The 19,008-nt window shown below is 32.1% G+C and overlaps 1 protein-coding gene across 1 annotated transcript in view; it reads left to right on the top strand.

Moving 5' to 3' along the window:
• The window catches only part of HAT1 (histone acetyltransferase 1), an 88,336-nt gene that overhangs the window by 42,991 nt on the left and 26,337 nt on the right, over positions 1–19,008 (top strand). The window contains exons 4-8 of the mRNA XM_031960464.1: positions 300–420; positions 15,035–15,214; positions 15,494–15,615; positions 16,116–16,220; positions 16,549–16,655. Of these exons, the coding sequence (XP_031816324.1) occupies positions 300–420; positions 15,035–15,214; positions 15,494–15,615; positions 16,116–16,220; positions 16,549–16,655 (635 nt within the window). The remainder of the gene's footprint in view (positions 1–299; positions 421–15,034; positions 15,215–15,493; positions 15,616–16,115; positions 16,221–16,548; positions 16,656–19,008) is intronic.

Raw genomic sequence — 19,008 nt, 5'->3', positions numbered from 1 at the left:
ACTTGGTTTAGGATATGATTACTTCCTTTTTTATAGAGGTGGAAAGTTGGTAGAAGGAAGCAGTACAATTGAAGAACCACTTGCGGTATTTCGATTGGTTAGATTCTGGTTCAACTTTTCTACCACTTTTATGCAATGTCTGGCTACTTAAATGATTTTTATAAAAGTTTATTTGTTTTTATAGGAACAGTGAGAAATATTTTTAATGCATGCACATTCAAAGTGTTCATAGATAGTTAATATATATATATATTTTGTTTCTCTTGGGTTCTTGATTGCTGCTTTTCTTTTCCTTCTAGTGAAACTGTCTTCGGTTACAAGGGTCTTAAGATCATTTTGTACTATAATGCTGGTAACCTGTCAACATTGTTCCGAATTGAGTATGCATCTAAAGTTAGTGAGAATTTCGACTGTGTAGAGGTAAAAACAGAATTAAATTTATATTTTTACTGTATTTTTAATTATGTTTTAAAATTTAAAATATTACATTATTCTAAACATAGATAAGAGAGGGTTATTTTCTCTACTTTTTAGATTACATATACTAAATTATCAGTTGTCACTTCTACTACTCATTAAATTATGTAGACATTTTCTTTCTCCATCTGATTTCTTAGTTAATTTTCTATACAGTTTTATCTTGCCTTTGGAATGTCAAGGTTGTATTTTCTTTTCAAACACTTAGGTTCTATTGCCATTGCCTTTGGATTGTGGATTAAGAAAATCGTTTACTGAGAACCTTTACTGTGGTACATTTTATGTAATATAAAGGAATTGAAGGGGTAGAAGAAAATAACTAAATTCTCTTTTCTCAAACTTTGCTTGCAAACTACTTTTCTAATTTCTCTCATCAGTTACTAGTTTCATGTTTATTTCTTCTGACTTAATAATGAGTTTATTAATTAGTATTGTTGTTATTAGCATTGTCTCATAAGCATAGGTAATAAAGTCAATTGAAACAAAACTGAACCAGACAGAAAGAGGTTAGGGCAGGAGTGAAATTGAGTATTTTGAGTATGTGTTTTTCTATTTCAAATTGAAATGTAAACAATTTTTATTTTATCTGATTTCTAAAAATATTTACTTATTTTTTGAAAATGCTCCTTTTTTCTGATTTATTGAGACTTAATCTTTTATATAACCAATCTCTTGACTTCCTATGCCTTAAAAAAAAAAAAAGATGAATTGAGAGGTTTATATTTCATACATTTATAACACAGAGTTATACTTCCTTTCTATAATTTCTGTTGGGTATATTGTAGAATTCACCTGCCAAAGTCATAATCCTTTAGGCCCTAACAAACTTAATTTTCACCTGTTTTAATGTTATTCTATTCAGGAAAGGCATCTTCTAACAACAAAAGCTTTTCTCTCAATTTTCATTGAGATCTATAAGGCTGAAATGGACTTTTTTTATTCAAAAAAAGAGCAATAACATAGCATGCAATTTTTTTTTCATTTTTACCCCTGTTAAAGAGTATACATCAGATTTGTAAAATCAGAGTTTAATATCAGGCACTACCTTTTTCTCCTAATCAGTGGTTGACTAAACGATACCAGTGTCCATGCCCTCTCGTCACAAATCATTATATTTCTAGCGTCTTTAACCAATTTCAACGTATTTTTTTTTATCTTTCACTTGAAAGATTTCCATAATTACTCTATAATTTTTTTTCAAAGAAATCATACCAGGTCCTTACTGCTGTTGGACAATCCTAGTTGCCTTATCAACTTTCTATGTCAGTTTCTACAATAGTTCTTCCAAATATATTCCTCCCTTCTTTAAACCTACTGTGTCTCCCTTTCCTACCACTGTCTCAGCTAAGAACTTTGCCTTATATTTTATTTTTAAAAAACTGAGGCCATTTGTCATGAGTTTCCTCTTCTCCCCCTTCTTATTTCATATCACTCCTATGCCTTCTTCCACTATTTCCTTCTTTATCCCAATCTCACATGTTGAGGTGGCCTTACTCTTTGCTCAAGCAGTCCTTTTCCATCCTGTCTCTTTCAATAGATTTGCCTCTTATTGTCCTCGTTCTGTCATTTATTTTCAATCTCTCCCTCTCCATTAGCGCCTTCTCTATTACCTATAAATATGCCCATGTCACCTCCATGCTGAAAAAGCTAATTTGATCCTTTTATGCTTTCTATCATCTTATAGCTGTTCTTTCTCTTTGTGGCCAAACTCTTTGAAAAGACCATCTATATAAGTACTTTCACTTTCTCTTCTCTTGACCTCTTCTTTTTTTTTTTTTTTTTTTAATAGCTTTTTATTTACAAGACATATGCATGGGTAATTTTTCAGCATTGACAGTTGCAAATCCTTTTGTTCCAACTTTCTGCCTCCTTCCCCCCACCCTCAGATGGCAGGTTGACCAATACATGTTAAATATGTTAAAGTATAAGTTAAATACAATATATGTATACATGTCCAAACCGTTAATTTGCTGTATAAAAAGAGTCGGACTTTGAAATAGTGTACAATTAGCCTGTGAAGGAAAACGAAAATGCAAGCAGACAAAAATAGAGGGATTGGGAATTCTATGTAGTGGTTCATAGTCATCTCCCAGAGTTCTTTCCCTGGGTGTAACTGGTTCAGTTCATTACTGCTCTATTAGAACTGATTTGGTTCATCTTCATTGTTGAAGAGGGCCACGTTCATCAGAATTGATCATCATGTAGCATTGTTGAAGTATATAATGATCTCCTGGTCCTGCTCATTTCATTCGGCATCAGTTCATGTAAGTCTCTCCAGGCCTTTCTGAAATCATCCTGCTGGTCATTTCTTACAGAACAATAATATTCCATACTATTCATATACCAGAATTTATTCAGCCATTCTCCAATTGATGGGCATCCACTCAGTTTCCAATTTCTGGCCACTACAAAGAGGGCTGCCACAAACATTCTTGCACATACAGGTCCCTTTCCCTTTAAAATCTCTTTGGGATATAAGCCCAGTAGTAACACTGATGGGTCAAAGGATATACACAGTTTGATAACTTTTTGAGCATAGTTCCAAATTGCTCTACAGAATGGCTGGACATATTTACAATTCCACCAACAATGTATAAGTGTCCCAGTTTTCCCACATCCCCTCCAGCATATTCTGCATTATCTTTTCCTGTCATTCTAGCCAATCTGACAGGTGTGTAGTGGTATCTCAGAGTTGTCTTAATTTGCATTTCTCTGATTAATAATGACTTGGAGCATCTTTTTATATGGCTAGAAATAGTTTCAATTTCTTTGTCTGAGAATTGTCTGTTCATATCCTTTGACCATTTATCAATTGGAAAATGGCTTGATTTCTTATAAATTAGATTGACTTCTTCTTAAACCCTTACAATCTGGCTTCCAACTTTATCACTCTACTAATAGTTCTTTCTCTGGAGTTACCATTGACCAAATCCAGCAACCTTTTCTCGATCTTATTTCTACCTCTGCACTCTGTTACTGTTAATCACTCTCTTCTTCTCTCTTAAGTTTCTGGGACACTAATTTCTCCTGATTCTCCTTCTGCTGATATGATCATTCTTCATTCTCTTTTGCTGAATCCTCATCTAGATCATACCTTCTAATCATAGGTATCTACAAGATTGTGTCCTGTATCCTCTTATCTGCTCAATCTATATTTACCTCACTTGGTGAACCCATCAGTTCCCATTGATATTTACCATCCCTATGTAGATGATTTTTACATCTCCCTATCCTATTCTGATCTCTCTATCAAACTTTAATATTGTGTTTTCAATTTGTCTTTTAGACATCTAGAACTGGATTCCAGAACATAAATTAAAATTCAACATGTCCAAAACTGAATTCATATTTCCCCCTGAACCCTACTCCATTCCTAACTTTCTTGTTCCTGTGGAAGTCTCAGTACTCACAACCTGAGTGTCACTCACATCTTCAGGCTCACAATCTAGGTATCATTCTCACTTTCTCTCATCTGTCTCCCATATCCAATCTGTTGTCAAGGCTTGTTGATTTCACATTTCTAACATCTTTCAAATATACCCACCTCTTTGCTCAGATACTGTCACTACTCTCGTCCAGACCTTCATGACCTCCTACTTTAACTGTTGTGATAGCCTGCTGATAGGTCTGTCTGTATCAAGTTTCTTCACTATTCCAATCCATCCTAAAGTACAAATCCAATCATATCACTCCTTTATTCAATAAACTACATTGACTCTCTGTTGCTCCCTTTCACATTCAGATCCCTTCATAATCTACTTTTTCTTAACTTTTCAATCTTCTTACACTTTACTTCTCAGCTTTTACTTTTCAATCTGATGATATGATATTTGCTTCCTTGCTGTTCTATAACTAAGACATTCAAATTTCCACTCAGAATTTTCTCTAGCTACCTTTCATGCCTGGAATGTTCTTTTTTCCCATCTCTATTGATTTTCTTTATGACCCAACTAAAATTTTATTTTCTGAAGGAAGCTTTCCTTTTATTACCCTGTTTATAGTTTGTTTCTACATATTTATTTTCTTGTTGTCTTTTCCATTAATTCTATTGTGAATTCCTTGAGGATCATGACTATCTTTTGCCTCATTTGTATCCCCAGTGCATAGTGTATGGCACATAGCGGTTGTGTAATAAATATTTATTGATTGAATGGCTAGCTGGCTGCCTTAGGTGACTCAGCCAAATATGTAAGGCTTGAACTCATTCTAAGTTGACTCCTTAATTACTGTTCATATCCAGTATGGGAGTTGCCCCATTTTGAAAAGATGCACTCTTAAATTAGCTAGAATTTATCACAGAAGTCTTATTAATATATTTTTTCATAATTAAATGTCATTAAATCATCCAAACACAAGTCAAGTTAGTTATTTTTAAAAGGCTATTGGTATTTTATTCTCATGAAACTCATTGTCTATGGGCATTTTTTTTTTTTAGTTGTAAAACTAACTGAGCTAAATTGATTTCTTTGAAAAGAAATATTGACTTAATTATTGATAAATCTTTCAAATATTGTATACAATGAAAATAGCTATGTATTTACATTGACTTCTAATTGCTCCATGCTTGAAAACCTGTTTTTTTCATTTGGAAATACATTTTCACTGAGAAATCAATGTTTTTTTATTCCAAGTTACTTTATAGAGTGTCTTATTCTTTTCTGGTCATAAAAATCATTTAAATGTGTTCAAACATTCCCTTTGCCATCTTCTTTTTAAATTTTTTTTTAAAGAGAAAAAGGAAATCTGAAGTTCAATGAATTTTTTTAGTGTTTGCCTCTTTCTTTAGGAATTGTACAAGGTTATATTTTTTCCAGTATTTGAGTTATCTTTTGTATAAATTAATATGTTGCCTAGATAGGACATGTATCAAGATCATTAAATTATATTTATATCATCAAGCATTTATTGAGCTCTTAGCACTCTCCAGAATTGTATGAAGTACTGATGAAAATGTAACAAAATATGATCTGCTGTTATAAAATTTATAATCTAGAAAGAATATTAATATGGGTCAAACTAGAATATACTTATTGTGCCATTAATAGGAGAAACTGTTATGAATTGAAGAAAGCTTTTTGAAACAGGTAAGATGAGCTAGAATTTGAAAATTGCTAGATTTGGAGGGAGAGAAGACTTCCTCATTGATGGACATTTTTTTCATCCATTTTTTTGCAATTATAAGTATAGTTGCTATGAATTTTTTTCCACCAAGTTTTTTTTTTTTTATAAATATAATTTAGGCATATTTTTCCTAGACTGTAATTGTTGGGTAACAGAAATTATTTTTACAAATCCTACTTCATTTTGCTAAATTCTGTCACTCAGTGTTGTTCTGGGTATGTAGTTTCTATGTAATTCACTATTGTGCTTGTCCCTCCATAATCCCCATTATCTTTGAATTTTATTGTTTGTAATTACTTTTTGCTAAGTTTGGGAATTATTTGATTTGATTTCATGTCCTATTAATTAAAATTAGAATATATTGTCATCTTTACAATATTTCTGTGACTCCTCATTTATCATTGTCTATCTGATCCTCTAATAACCTTTTTCAATGTCATTGCAATTGTTAAAATTTCATTTCAAGTAAAAGTGGTAGTGGACATCCTCATTTCATAACTGTTTTTAGAAGGAGTACTTTAAAATTTTTTTTTTAAATGCTATCATGTTGACTTGATTTAAGGTAAGTCACTTTTTATTGCATTGTGAAAAAATTGAAAGAAAATTTTTCTGAGTAGAAAGAAAAATTATGAACCAATACATAGTAATATGAGAATTAGTATGACATATGTAGAGGACTGTGAATAGCCTTCTAGGAATAATATTATTTAAGGGGATATGGGAAATAAAGTTGAATTTTAAAGCTATTTTAAAACCTTGAAAACTACATTGAGAAATTGGCACTTAGAGTGCTAGGCATCATTTTGACTCTTAATTAAGAAGGTATAAAAAATAAAAGGCCATGGTGTATAAAATAAAAAGCATCAAAGTAGGAATAGAGATAGGGGCAGCAGCCAAGAAATCTAGTTCTGTCTTTAAGGAAACTGAAGAACATTTTTATTCCATAATTATTTTGAATGTTGAAAATCTTCATAGAAAGCAACAAATGGTTAATTTGGCATGTAGTGTAGAAGGCCGCAGATAGTGGGGGAACTCTGAGTAAGGTATAAGACCCTTCAGCCCAGAGGGAACCTGCTGACAATGTCTGGTTTGGCTCCCCATCTCCCCTAAGGGCTCTCGGCCTTCCTCAGAAGTCAAGGAGGGTGGGACCACCTATGTTCTACTTGAAGCAAGGGATATTTACAGTAAGGATGCATTTACGTATCCATAGCGGTGTGCTGTGGTGATATGGTGATGTAATGGTTCTGTAGTTGGCACATGCTCAGTGTGCTGTGGTGATATCATACTAAGGTATTTAGGGGCTGAGAGGACTTGAAATACATGGACTCCCATCTTTGACCATTCTCGTGGTTCTCCTGCTTTCTTTACTCTTCCACTAAGACCAAGGACTTGGGCTGGTCCCAAGATCCTCCAGAGCTAGTTCAGATAGTACATTTTGGAACCTCAATTTGGGGGCTCTAGAAAGCACACTACAATGTAGAAATTAGAAATGGCTTTAAAATAGCAGAATAGCCATAAAGTTTTGTTTTTTTTTTAAATAATAGCTTTTTATTTTCAAAATATATGCAAAGATAGTTTTCAACATTCACCCTTTCAAAATCTTATGTTCCAGTTTTTTTCTCTTTCCCTTCCTTCTCCCTCCTCTCCAATATATGTTAAACATGTGTAATTCTTTTCCTTTTTTTTTCCTGAGGCAATTGGGATTTAAGTGACTTGTCCAGTGTCACACATCCAGGAAGTATTAAGTGTTTGAGGCCAGATTTGAACTCAGGTCCTCCTGACTTCAGGGATGGTGCCCTATCTCCAACACCAACTAGCTGCTCCGAACATATTCCACAGTTATGCTGCACTAGAAAAGTCAGATCAAAAAGGAAAAAAAAGTGAGAAAGAAAACACAAAACAAGCAAACAACAAAAAAGGGTGAAAGTATTATGTTGTGAACCACATTCAGTCCCGATAAGCCTCTTTCTGGATGTAGGTGACTGTCTCCATCACAAATCTATTGACTTTGGCCTGAATCACCTCATTGTTGATAAGAGCCAAGTCTATCAGAATCAATCATCATATATTCTTGTTGTTGCTATGTATGTTATTCTCACTTGGCATTAGTTCATGCAAGTCTCACCAGGATATTCTGAAATAATCCTGCTGGTTAGTTTTTTTTTTGTTGTTCATTTGTTTTTTAAATAAAGTTTTTTATTTTCAAAATATATGTAAAGATAGTTTTCAACATTCAACCTTGCAAAACCTTATATTCCCAATTTTTTTTCCTCCCTTCTCCTCACCCCCTGCCTAGATGGCAAGTAGTCCAATATATGTTAAACATGTGCAATTCTTCCAAACATTTCCACAGTTATCATGCTGGTCAAGAAAAATCAGATCAAAAAGAAAAAAAAGCAAAGAAAACAATGCAAACAAACAACAACAAAAGTGAAAATGCTATGTTGTAGACCATACTCATTCCCCACAGTCCTTTCTCTGGGTGCATTTGGTTCTCTAATATCACAAGACTACTGGAACTGGCCTGAATCACCTCGCTGTTGAAAAGAGCCAAGTCCATCAGAATTGATCATTGTAGAATCTTGTTGTTACTGAGTACAATGTTCTCTTGGTTCTATTCACTTCACTGAGCCTCAGTTTGTGTAAGTCTCTCTAGGCCTGTCTGAAATTATCCTACTGATATTTTCTTATAGAACAGTAATATTCCATAACATTTATGTACCATAACTTGTTAATTCATTCTCCAACTAAAGGGCATCCACTCATTTTCCAGTTTTTTTTACCACTACAAAAAAGGCTGCTACAAACATTTTTGTACATGTTGCTCCTTTTCCCTCTTTTATGCTCCCTTTGGAATACAGGCCCAGTAGATACTCCTGTATCAAAGATTTTGCACAGTTTTGATAATCCGAAAGCAGAGTTAAAATAATACTAGTCATTCCTCACCATATTTTTAGGTTTGTTTTTGCCAGTAGTTACACTTAAATGAAATCACTTCAAAAAATTAAGTGCATTAGTTTTTCTTCTCATGGCTTATATCAGTAAGCCACAGAGAACTGCTAATTTTGATTTTTAAGTTGATTTTTAAAGTTTATTCTTTAAATTTTAAAAAAATTTAACCTTTATATTGGCACTGTTGTCTGTTTTCTTTTTGTAAACTGAAATGAGACACCTTCAGAATCATTTGAAATTGAGTTTACTTTTTTCTCTCATTGTAATTAGGATTTCCTCATGTTTAATGATTATCTTTGCAGATAAACTAGTGCTTATTCTGCTTAAACGCATACATTTTTTAAAAAATGTAACAAACAGCAAACAAAATGAACATTATAACAAAGAAAGGATTGTATATGAAACGGAATCTTTATTATGTAGAGCTTGCCTTTCCTTTTCAGTATATTAATATACACCCAGCAGATAATTTTCAGTGCTTTAAAATGTTTGTATTTTCTTTTGGCATTCCTTCTGTTCTCTTGTGTGCATTAAAAAGTTTCAATTTTTTAAGAACAACAAAACCCTTTTAACAAGTAGATGTAGTTAAGAAAACAAATTCACCTGTTGTCTGTAGTCAAAAATATATTTCATTCTGCATCTTGAGTCTACCTCTCATCATTGGTCCTCTTAAGTCATGATTAGTAAACATTGTTATTGTATAAATTATTTTCCTCATTCTGTTTACTGCAATGTATGAATAGAAGTTTAAACAATTTTTTGTAGGTTTCTCTAATGGTCTTTTTTCATCATTTCTTTTTTTCTTTTAACTAAGGCAATTGAGGGTTAAGTGACTTGCCTAGGATCACAAAGCTAGGAATTGTTAAATGTTTGAGGTCAGATTTGAACTTTTGAACTAAGGTCCTCCTGACTTGAGGGGTGGTGCTCTATACACTGTGCCATCTAGCTGCTGCTCCCCTTTTCATAATTCCTTATGACATAGTAGTATTTCATTACACTCATGCTATGATTTGTTTGGGTATTCCTTAATCAATGGGTACCTGTTAGTTTCCAGTTCTTTGCTATATCAAAAAGTGCTGCCATAAGTACTTTTTAACACAAAATCTATTTTGCAAGTGATAAAGCAAAATTATCAAGGTTCACCTAATTTGGGTTTCTTTTTGCTTACATAATAAAAATATTATTCTGATGTAAGCAAGTCTGAGCAGATCAGCTATTTATGAATGATTCTTCAATAAGAATATTGGATTTTTTTCAAACGTTTTTGATCCTGTTTCCTTTTCAGTCAAATAATAAAACCTCATAATGTCTTCTTATTTTTTCTTCTTACTAACTGCAAATATACTTTGCAAGAATTAGAGGTAGATGGTACATTTTTTTTTAAATGTACAAGATATGTGCATGGGTAATTTTTCAGCATTGACACTTGCAAAATCTTTTGTTCCAATTTTTCCCCTCCTTCCCCTCACCCACTTCCCCAGATGGCAGGTAGACCAATACATGTTAAATATGTTAAAGTATATATTAAATACAATATATGTATACATGTCCATATAGTTATTTTGCTGCACAAAACGAATTGGACTTTGAAATAGTGTACAATTAACCTGTGAAGGAAATCAAAAATGCAGGTGGACAAAAATAGAGGGATTGGGAATTCTATGTAGTAGGTTACACTCATTTCCCTGAGTTCTTTTGCTGCGTGTAGCTGGTTCAATGCATTACTGTTCTATTGGGAGCTGATTTGTTTCATTTCATTGTTGAAAAGGGCCACATTTGTCAGAATTGATCATCATATAGTGTTTTTTTTTTTTTTTTTTTTTAATTTAATAGCCTTTTATTTACAGGATATATACATGGGTGACTTTAGCATTAACAATTGCCAAACCTCTTGTTCCAATTTTTCACCTCTTACCCCACCCCTCCCTAAATGGCAGGATGACCAGTAGATGTTAAATATATTAAAATATAACTTAGATACACAATAAGTATACATGACCAAAACATTATTTTGCTGTACAAAAAGAATCAGACTCTGAATTATTGTACAATTAGCTTGTGAAGGAAATCAAAGATGCAGGTGTGCATAAATATAGGGATTGGAATTCAATGTAATGGTTTTAGTCATCTCCCAGAGTTCTTTTTCTGGGTATAGCTAGTTCAGTTCATTACTGCTCCATTAGAAATGATTTGGTTGATCTCGTTGCTGAGGATGGCCTGATCCATCAGAACTGGTCATCCTCTAGTATTGTTGTTGAAGTATATAACATCATATAGTGTTGTTGTTGAAGTATATAATGATCTCCTGGTCCTGTTCATTTCACTCAACATCAGTTCATGTAAGTCTCTCTAGGCCTCTCTGAAATTGTCCTACTGATCATTTCTTACAGAACAGTAATATTCCATAATATTCATATACCACAATTTACTCAGCCATTCTCCAGTTGAGGGGCATCCACTCAGCTTGCAATTTCTGGCCACTACAAAGAGGGCTGCCACAAATATTGTTGCACATAAAGGTCACTTTCCCTTCTTTAAGATCTCTTTGGAATATAAGCCCAGTAGTAACACTGCTAGATCAAAGAGTATGCATAGTTTGATAAAAGTTATCAAACTTTTTGAGCATAGTTTAGATGGTACATTTTTTAAAGCAATAAGATTGTGATGTCTTGCATTTAAATATCAACAAAATTAGTCATATAGAAACTACTATATATTTATATTCATGTAAATAGTAGAGAATTATAGAATTTAGAACTAGAAGGGACCCGAGAATATTCAATTTAATACTTCTTTTTTATAGATAAGGAAATTTTGCCCAAGATAGTAATTGAGATAACTAAGATTTTAATTTAGTTATTCTGATTTCGAATCCACTGGTTTTATTTTCTACTACCTTACCCTAGACCAGAGTAAGGCTGAGTAGTGGTCCTAACATAGCTTATTCATAGCACCATAATAAACTAAACTCTGTGTTGTTATATGTACATTCTATACTACATTGTGTAAAATGGAATTTTAAAGTTGTAAAGTACTTTAGAGATCATTTAGTCTAAAACATTAACGATAATCCAGAAAATTAAAAAACTTAGTTTTTTGCTCTGTGTTCAGTTTTTTCAGGAGAACTCAAATGTTAGGAAACCAAGCTTTGTGTATTCTTAAAAAGGCAAATACAAAAAACCTTTTCACAAATGTATTCTCAGTCAGTGATTCCTAACTTAGAAGCTGTAAGATTATTATCAGGGTTCCACAAATCCATATGTATCAAGCATTTTCATTTTGTTCTTTATTGAATTCTAGTGAATATGCAGTTTGAATAAGAGGTTTGTTAGGAAGTTTTTACTTTCAGTTATTATTCCTTTTCAAATGTATATAGATGATATGATTAATCAGATGACACAAATTCACTTTAAACTTAATATTGAATTCATAGTTTTTCACTGCCATCTTTTTCCTTTAACATAAGATCATAGCTCTACAGCTAGAAAAGGGGCCTTAAAAACCATTTAGTCCGATGACCTTATTTTACAGATGAGCAAATTAAGACCAGACCAAAGAAATGACTTGTTCACAGTTATCCATATAGTAAGTGGCAGAGCTTATAACTGAACACAGGGCATCTGGTTCCCTAAGATCAGCACTACTTCCATTGTACCATTCTGCTTGTCAGTGGATGCTAAAGTCACAGCTAATGTTGTTGGATTTCATGACATTTTTATATTAAGTAGGAGATCTTTATTCTTTATTAAAAATGTTGGAAATTTGATAACTTTATCTTACAGTGTTGTGCAAACATAATTGAGATTTAGAATGCAAAATCTATGAGTAAATTTTATTCACCATATACTAATTACTAACAAAGGAAAATAAATAGCTGTTTTAATGAAATACTTTATAATAACTTGAAACAAAAAGATGATCTTGTTGGCTTAACCTTTACTATAAAACTCAGTTAACCCAACAAATAATTTTCTTCTGTACTTTCTCATTGTACATATGTGTATGTGAATAATAAGTTTTAAGTTACATGGTTATGTGTACAGTTTGTTTTCCCTAGAAAACTAAATAGACACTAAAATCCCAGTTAATGCTCCTAAAATTTGTCCTATAGCTTTCCGGGAGGAAGTATGAATTCAGTTTTTAACAGTGAATTTTTGTTATATAAACCAGATAAATGCATTGTAATCAGTCATATTACGAAATGGAAATTAATACTTCAAGGATATTTAACCTTGCCCTTTGTAAGGGCTTTTATTCACTTTTTAACATTTTAAGGATTAAAATTAGGTGTTTGTCTTAAAACGTTTTATCTGGTTATCTTTGATGTTAATTGATGTCATTTATTATAGTTTACAATCTATTATCTTGAAGGTCAAAATCTTTGGGCTTAAAATTCTACATAATAAAATTGATATTGCTGTGTCCTTTCAACACTAGCATAACTAGGTGATCTTTACAGCTATTTTATTGGAATGATAACTGGAGTGTCAACTAAAAAATATTTGAAGTGATTGAAAGAATTAGTACAAAAGTGCAAAGTGATCATATTGTATGAATGTATGTTCTGTATAGAAGGCAACAAGTATCTCAGGAATTTTGGGAGGTAAAATGTTAAGTGGTTTACAAAGTCTTTAAACTGACTTTTTAAAATATTATTCAAGTTGGGAACTTTATAAATACCTTTAATTATTCCACCCAACTTAAAATTATTAATCAGTAATACTTTGTATTTGAATTACCAGAGATTCAGGTTTACAAAAAATAACATTTTTTCTTTATAATAATCTTTACTTAAATTGCATTTATAGTGTAGAGTAGAATCCCAAGTTTTGCCTTTACTCCTCTGTTGTTCAGATTAGCCAGTAGTTTTAGAGAGAAATATTTATCAAATCCTGTTTAGAAAGTAACAAAAAAATGTTCTGGTAAATTCAGCTTCTTTTATCTTGATGATGAATCAGATGCAGGGACTATGTATGTATTAAAAGTAAGCTTGGGGCAAAGTATTGTAGCACTATATTCTAATTGTTTAATAGCTCTTTTTTACAGATAGAAAACAAGTTAAATATAAATGTTGGTGGTACCAAAGCATTGAAAATTCAACTTGTTTGTGATAAACTCCATCCGTGGTTTTCCATCCTAAAATTGTAACTGAATGATGATAAAGTGCTATTCATCTGCAGGTGCATTGCTTCTACTTAGTTAAAGATGGTTGAAAGGACAGGAATTAGTAGCATGTTGTATTAGCCTTTTGTAGTGTATTTTGTTCTAAGCATCTTAATTTCCCTGTTTTGAATGCTAAGTAGCAAGGGTCTTGGTTTAGAACTAATACCCATCATGCATGTAAACGGTGTGAAAGAGCTGCTTAGTAAGTTAACACAAAGTGTTCTTGTGTCAGTCCTTGTGGAAATAGATACAATACAAACATTACAGCTGAACTCACGGCAAACTCCATTAAGTAAAAACCTGGCCTCATTGTTCAGAAAAAAGTTTGAATAGAATGCAAGCTCATTTTGTTGAATGTAATGTCAGGCTTTTAGGGACTGTATTGAGGGGTAAGGTTTTGTTAAGTTGAGACCAATTCATTAAGTTTTATTGCCTGGTGAGAAGCAGTAATACTTTATTGTGAGACTTCATCAAATATTCATGGTTAAAGAGAAGTAGTAAATGTATTCAATCAAGTGGTCTTTTGGGGTTTTGAAAAGGATTATGAAGTCTGCTCAGCTGATAGTCTGAACATTCACCAGGATTGTTTAACAAGGGTAATTTTAATCTCTGAATTTAATTTTGTTAAGACTTGCTTTTTTCTTTCTTCCATAAATCTGACTCTATAGAAATCACCAAAAGTATATGTGAATATTATATACACACTTCTATTATGTTAGTTTATGTATTCCCAAAATTTTGATATACATTTTAAAGTAACTTTGTCAGAAATCACTTGTATTAAATCTCTTCAAAAACCCTTAATTTTTTTTTATGTATGGGGTAGTTGAGTTCATTATGAGATTTCTATTCATTTGCTCAGTCATTAGCTTTATCCTATTGCTGAAGGCAGCTCTTTCTTGAATAGAGAAACATGTTGGTCTCTTCCTATCTAGCACAATTTCCAAAGTTTTAAAGTTGGTAAACTTCAAAGATTATGTAGGAGGATAGTCAGATCAATCATATTGTATTCATGACTGCAAAACCAGGAAAAATATTATTGGCTTTCTGACTTTCTTTTATTAAATCACAGCATATCTGTTTACTTGAGAATAGTTTGATCTGTGGTTTTAGATATGACTAGATAGATGATCTTATACATAACAATCTCAATTTATTACATGTTTACATCCTTGCTTTCAATTATATATTATAGCATGAACTGAAGTTACTTGGTCTTGTGAGTCCTGTTTATGCTAAAAGGTTTTGAATGTTTTCAGCTAATATTACGGAGAAATTTTTATTTTTAATTTTTCATTCCTCTTTAATGTCTAATCCTTAGGCAGATGATGTGGAGAGCAAAATTAGAGAAATCATTCCTCCAGGATTTTGTACAAACACAGATGATTTTATTTCATTGTTGGAAAAGGAAGTTAATTTTAAACCCTTTGGCACATTACTTCATACATACTCAGTTCACAATAAGGAAGCAGGAGAAAACATTACCTATGAAATATACAAGGTAAGAATAAAACTATATATTTCTTTAGCTTAAATTTACATTTTTTATTAATTTTCTGAAAGTTATTTTCAGTAAATCTATTCTTGACTGCAGAATATAGCTCTTATTTACAAAAAGTTCTTTTCAGAGTGTGTGGGTGTGAGGGTGTGTGGGTGTATACACATCTTAATCAGAGCATTCTGCTCCCAGACATTTTCCCACAGGACAGTTTTGTGTTCTACAGACTTTCACTTACCTCTGTGATGAGTTTCACCTGACTTTTCTTGGCTTTTTCCCTAGGCTGACATGACATGTACAGGCTTTCGAGAATATCATGAAAGGCTTCAGACCTTTTTGATGTGGTTTATTGAAACTGCTAGCTTTATTGACGTGGATGATGAAAGATGGAACTACTTTCTAGTGTAAGTACAGTTCTAAAGCAACAGTCGACCTTATTACCTCCACAAAGCCTGCATTTTAATTGTGGCGGGCCAATTATTGGGACAATATAATGATATTTTTCCCAGGAAAGAAAAACTATTGTTTATCAGGCTTGAGTTTTCCTTCATTATGCTTTGGGAGATCTTGAGAATAGAGCTGAATTAAATGCTGTTGTCCGTTAGAGCCCTGAATGTAGGCTTAAACAGTAAAATGAGCTTTGCCTGTGTTTTCTTTTACTTGCCACCTATTCATCTTTATAATAGGCAAGTGCACTGAAGTGATGTAAAGAGGTCTGATTTATCCAAGTTGCTGCACACCAATTAAGTGAATTGTACATTCAGAACATAGCAGGTGTATCCATTGGGCCCTCACAGAGTAGCTTGCTGACACTGAAAATTCAGTCAGAGAATGGAAAAGAAAATGGACACTGCATGGGAGCGCGACTGTAATTGACCTGCTTGGCTTTCTGTTTTATCTGCAGATTTGAGAAGTATAATAAGGATGGAGCTACGCTCTTTGCGACCGTAGGCTACATGACAGTCTATAATTACTATGTGTACCCAGACAAAACCCGGCCACGTGTAAGGTAATTGGCAGTGTAACACGTGCCTTGTCTTTTATTTCAGAAGAGGGAACTGCTGAAGTTTCCAATACTTGTTATAATGGTGTTGATTTGTTTAAAAAAAATCACTATTATTCAGTGGGTATGCTCTGATTTATTTCATTGTGCCATTTGAAACAATAGGGAAGATGTTTTGATTATCATTGTAATTTTAACTTTTTTTTTTTTTTTTGAGATAAAGTTTCAATGATTTTTTGGTACTTTCTAAGTTGTTCATCATATAAAATTGACCTCAGATTTCAAATGGTGTCCTTTAAAAAAAGTTTAAAAATGATTTCTTTCTGTATTGTAGCCAGATGTTGATATTGCCTCCATTTCAAGGTGAAGGCCATGGTGCCCAACTTTTTGAAACAGTTCATAGATATTACATTTCTTCTCCTGTAGTTCTTGATATTACAGGTATGTATATCTTTTATTCTTACCTTCAGATTAAGTTACTTTAAAAAAAATTTTACTTTTAAGTGGCTAAATTTTGTGTTATCTATCTGTCACAGTTGAATTAAGACTTCAGCTGGCAATATGGTCTGTGTAGGACATTTTAGATTGTAAGCTCCTAGGGGACAGTGGCTATATCTTTTTAGTTAGTTGTATAAAGTGTTTTTAATAGAAAGCATTTTCCAAATTCACAATTCATTATTATTGTTGATTTATTTGTAACTTTTTATTTGATCAGGTTACTCATAGAAAAGTTGAGTTTTTCAATATCTTTTTGGTACTTCCTCCTTTATTAAACACAAAGAAAAGATTATTTTGAATATGATATATGATAAATTTATACATGATTAATAATTTTCATATTCCTTTTATTATGTTTTTACAATTTTGAGGAATAAAGCCACTTAAAGTATAGAATGAGTGAACTGCAGAGCCACTTTGTGATACAAACATCAATCTATTAATTACCCACAGAATGCTATGACTAGAATAACTAATAAAAATAGATTTGACTGTTTAATCTGTGATTTCAACTATTGGATTCTTCTATTCAAGTATTATGTTAGTATCATTAAAATTGAAGAGCAAAAGTAGGTTGGAAGAATGCGAGTAACTCAACCCGAAGTAAAATGATACAGCTTTACTCTTTTTCTGTAGTTTGTGGAATTGTTGTCAAGGAAATAAATTGATGACTACACCATGAGAAAAAAATGAAAAAGAAAGAAAAATGCTATTACAATTTCTGGCCACGAGGTGATGGATTATTTGGCCATGGCAAACCAACTGTTCATTTTCACAAATAGAATATAATAGATTTTTAAAGTTGTTAAGACCCTTGGAAATCTAGTCAAACCCTCTCATTTTTATGTGTTCTAGAATTTAATTTCATTTACAAGAAAGCCTCAACACCATATATTAAGATGGACTTACTTTGAATCTAAAATAAATTAAAATTGATGTGAAACAAATTCCAAATTGCCATTTTAAAGTAATCTACTAGAAAACATGTTGTTTCAACAAGGATCTCAAAAGCATATGGAGAGATGACTTATCATTTCATCTTGCTGTCATTGTAGCTACTAAAGTAGGAATTCAAAATTGGAAGAATTGAAAGATATTTGCTAAGTATGAATTCACTAAAACTGGAGAGAATTGAAGTATAAACTATAATAATTTGCTACAAAAATGGATAACTATCCTTCTGATTTGCTGATGGTTTGGAACTCAAGGAATTAATGCAGTTTTAATCTGGTATCTTGTTAAAGATTACAGATTTGAGTTGCTCTATTTACTAAAATGAAATCTTATTGACCATCAGTGGATTCTGGATCCCAGAATATATATATCTTACATAGCTTTTGTGTCTAGGTCTGTGGCTCCAATATTAGACTATTATTTAACTAAAATTTGATCTTGGTGGCTGTGTTATCTTCTTTCTAGAAAAAGATTTTGCATTATACCTCATACCTGTGTTAGAATAAAAATGTAAAAATAGTGTGTAGTATCTTCATTTTGAGGATATTTGTCTATCACAAATACTCTTTTGTATATTACTATAATCTCTTGAGTTAGGAATAGAATAACATTAAAAAAGTTAGTTGTATCTTCCTTAATATTAAAATCTAAATTGAAGATAGAAATAAAATTTGGTATGAAAATAAAGTTACCATCTTCACAAGTAACAAGATAATGTAAGTATATTTATGCCCTTTAAAAATCCCTTCCTACAAGAACTGCATATTTTAGAATTTCCTGGAATCCTACATTTAATTTTTTTATGCTTGGTTAATTTGTGCTTTAATCTTATTTCCCTTTCTAATATATCATTTTCCTATCTCATTTTATTAAAAAGAAGCTTTTTTTTTTTTATTACAACCGAGCAAAAGAAGCTTTTTTTTTTATTACAACCAAGCACTTATATTGTTAAGTGTTATACTTTTAACTTGTAAAAATTCAAACTTTGACCTTCTCCTCTAATGCATATCCTGATGAATCTTACAAAAATCTGTATTTTAGTGTGTTTTCATTATTAATATATTGCTTATCTCTTTGGCACTAAAGCAACTGATTAAAAAAAACAGACATGCCAAATTGTTGGGGTCAGGAGGTACTAGAAATTCACTAAAGCTAACACTTTTACCATTAGTTACAGAGTTTAAGAAAATTTGAGAGGCAGCATGGCCCTTTTGAGCCACATCTGAAATGTAATCAGTCTATGAGGGATTATTTTAAGCTAAAATGGTAATGATTGTTTGCATAGTTTAAAGTGACCTTTCAATTGAATGTAACTTGAAGAAGGGAATATGACATACTCTTC

The sequence above is a fragment of the Sarcophilus harrisii genome, chromosome 3, assembly GCF_902635505.1.
Source record: "Sarcophilus harrisii chromosome 3, mSarHar1.11, whole genome shotgun sequence".
Lineage (NCBI taxonomy): Eukaryota > Metazoa > Chordata > Mammalia > Dasyuromorphia > Dasyuridae > Sarcophilus > Sarcophilus harrisii.
Note: the sequence above shows the minus strand (reverse complement) of the source record. Positions and strands in the feature narration are given on the sequence as shown.